Source organism: Apaloderma vittatum, unplaced genomic scaffold, assembly GCF_000703405.1.
Source record: "Apaloderma vittatum isolate BGI_N311 unplaced genomic scaffold, ASM70340v1 scaffold29167, whole genome shotgun sequence".
Taxonomy (NCBI): Eukaryota; Metazoa; Chordata; class Aves; order Trogoniformes; family Trogonidae; genus Apaloderma; species Apaloderma vittatum.
In genome coordinates, this window is record NW_009728350.1 from 35,602 (window position 1) to 38,870 (window position 3,269).

Below are 3,269 nucleotides of genomic sequence, written 5' to 3' on the forward strand. Positions count from 1 at the left end.
GCACCCAACAACCAGCTGGGGGATTTCTCAAGAACAAAATCTCTTTGAAAGCATCCTTAAACAAGATACCCCAAGAGTTTCAGAAGGAGTCTGCACCCCATGTTTTGATGATGTGAAACCAATGTAACTCCCCTAAAGGGCTTAAGAACAGCCCTGATGTTATGCCATGGTCTGGGTTCTGCCCTCCCCATCACTAACTGCTCCCCACGTCCTCAGCTGAGCCGCACAGCTCTGCACCAGCTGAGACTGTGTCCAGGGCAGGTGCATGAAACAAGTCTTGTAATGTCACAGACTCTGTTCCAGAACCACCCAGAGCACATCCTGGCAGCTCCCACAAAAATGTTTAGGCTGATCTCCTCTATAGGAGCAGAATGATTAATGCTACCCTGCAGTCACAGCCAGCAAAGCTTCCCCTTCCCTTCCCACACAGCGTATACAAACCCCCAGCTCAGCGCTCCTGCTGCAGCAGGCGTTCTTCAAGGAAGCTTTTTCCCCACCCCAGGCAGCATTTTCTAAGTCACTCACATCAAGAAGAAATAGGATAATCAGGTTAACTCACACTTGCAAACCTGATAATTAAAGCCCCAAAGCGCTGAAGGTACAAGGTGAGGACACAGGAAGAAAGCAGCGTGGATTGTCCCACATCTGCCTTGAGGTACCCTCATCCCCAGCAGCAAGCACCGGCCAACCTTGGGGAGCATCGTGTCCCTCGAGGACCTCATACTCAAATTGTCACGCTCTCTGCTCTTCCAGCAACAAGAGGCTTTACTTTCCTTTGGGGTGAGAAGTGTCCTGAGCACACCAGCCATGTGCTTGAACACAAACCTTCAGAAGAGGGGAGTCTGAAGGGCAGGGAGAGAACAAGGTCATCTGCCCTCAGCTGACATGCTGTGACATGCTCAGGGGTAACGATGAAGGAAGGATAAAAGGGTCCCAGCTCAAGAGCCCTCCAGGTCCCGGCGTGGGTCACTCCTTTGAGCAGATGCAGCAACAGATCTACCAGCCTCCTCCTCCTCTTCTGCTAACACCAGCCAACCCAAACACTGGGAACAAAAGCAAAAACTACAGGAGGACAGAATAATGCAGTTTCTGAATTTAGAAGAAAAAATAAAATAGCAAACTGGGGCACAGGTGCTCAGTTACTCTGGTGCTTCTGTCACAAATGTGTGTAGCACAGCAGCACGGAAGGAGCGTGACTTCAACTTCATCGCGCAAATTTAAAATCCAACAAAATGGAAAAGGAGACAAGGAAGGCAAGAGGAGAGCGGTAGGGGATGCAGGTGTACAGAGCTCACTTCTGGAATTTGCAGTGCCAGGTGCTCGGGTGGATTTACCAAAGAGCTCACTTCTCACTCGGGTGTCTGACCCCACGGCAAGCCCAGGTCTCCAGTGCAGAGCCCTACATGCTCACTCAGAGAAACTCGCAATGGCAAACTCTCTTCTTCCTTGAAATCTCCCACGAGAGGGAATTCTGGAGCTAGTTCTGGCAGTCCGGGCTCGCACTGAGCTACAGAAGGGATGGATGCCATCATTATGCTCTGTCCTCCCTGTGCTCCAGGACTCCAGCTGGGCTGAGAGAGCAGAAACTACAACCCATCATTCTGCAACTTCTCTGGTGAGTGGAACCAAACCATTTCTTAGGTCCCACCACCCACTTCTGCTGCAGAATTCAGCAACAACACTGCTTTCCCTTGCAAGCCCATCATCCAGATCAGACAGCTCAGACCAGTACATATTTTAATCGCAAGCAAGCAACAAAGTCTGTGTTTCTCAGGCATAAGAAATTAAACGCAGCTTGCAGCCAGACCTTGGCTTGGCCGCCTTGCAGGCAGGCGACACTTTAAGATCCTCTAGCAGCAGCTATCCATCTCCTAACTGGAAAAGATGACCTGTCCAACTCTCCTTCCTGCCCAGTGCCAGCGTAATTTGATTTATAAAGCCACAGCATGGCCCAGAAGTAGAAATCCTTAGCAAGACAGCCCATCTGTCCACAAAGAGGGGACAGCACAGGACCTCTCAGAGACTGAACGGTTAATATTCTCATCTAAACCCACACATTTCCCAGCCACATTGCTCCAAGTAACCCCCCACAACGCTCACAAGCTACAACTATCTGAAACATGCCCTCCTGCCTGGCAGGGCTGCAGCTCGTCAGCAGGGCCAGCAGACACTTTGCAAAGCCCCACTGCTCCAAGAGGCTGCGATCACAAACGCATCCTGGTTCGTAACCACAGTGAGCAGCAAACATGCTCTTTTCCCTAGCGTGCTGCCGAGTTAAAAGTTTGGGAGTCTCAGCACAAAATCCCAAACGGGTCTGAGTAACCTGCTGGCTGAGGGCAGGAGCTTCGGGTAGGAAAATGACAGCAGGAAACAAATCTGCTTTTTCCTTTGCTGCTCCTTCAAACATATGTGAAGCAGACTGGAGGCTGGCAGAGGCTCTGCCTGCTGATCCAGCAGCCCCAGATCCGTGTCGGACCCAAACTGAGGTTCCCACGTGCCATCCCTATTCCTGTGCATCCCACCTCGCACCTCCTCTCCTGGACAGAGAGCAGCTCCTGCTGTTCCCTGGTCCGGACAGGAGGACCAGGACCGTTCAAATTAACAGGTGCTCTAGTGCCATCTTCTTGAGCCAGTGCTCTCCGCAATTCACATGACAAAGAGTTGAATAAAGCATTTTGAAATAGTGAAGGATTCCTGCAAAATTCTCTCATATGCACGTTAAACATATACATGACGTGTCTATCAGAGGCACAGACGGAGCCGACACGTTACATCACTGCCTGAAGAATTAATGACAATGTAAATAATCAGCTGATTCTCAGCAGAGCATAGCTGTCACCAAGCCTCAAATCAAGTGCCTGTTTGGCGATCTTTAGGGTTGAGCCACATGTTATTTATTTTAAACACATCCTGGACAGAAGGCTCAGCACAAACCTCTGTTGGGCTGCGCCTGGGTTTCTCGGAGACCAAAATCCCAGCCGCGCCCACCCCTCACGACCGAGCCACCGACTCCGCTCTCGTCCCCCATGGCGGCAAGACCATGAGGACCACTCGCATTTCGCCTCATGTTTGCCCAGACTCCCGGGGAGCAACGACAATGCCTCGATTTCTCACACCGGGGTTATTAAAACAGCCTTCCAACAACAATATTTTTGCGACAAACAATCAGGTTAAGGAAAACACCCTCCAGGAAGTTCTGGCTGTAACTTCACGCTGAGGCTATCTCTGTCCTGAGCTCCGGGGCACCTGGCAGCTTCTCTCCAAGCCTA

General features: G+C 51.0%; 1 protein-coding gene across 1 annotated transcript in view; it reads right to left on the reverse strand.

Annotated features, from left to right (window-relative positions):
• MFSD4 (major facilitator superfamily domain containing 4) overlaps window positions 1-3,028 on the reverse strand; it is a 15,873-nt gene extending 12,845 nt beyond the window's left edge. The window contains 1 exon segment of the mRNA XM_009874058.1: window positions 2,935-3,028. Coding sequence (XP_009872360.1) covers window positions 2,935-3,028 — 94 coding nt within the window.
• Window positions 3,029-3,269: the final 241 nt, after the last annotated feature.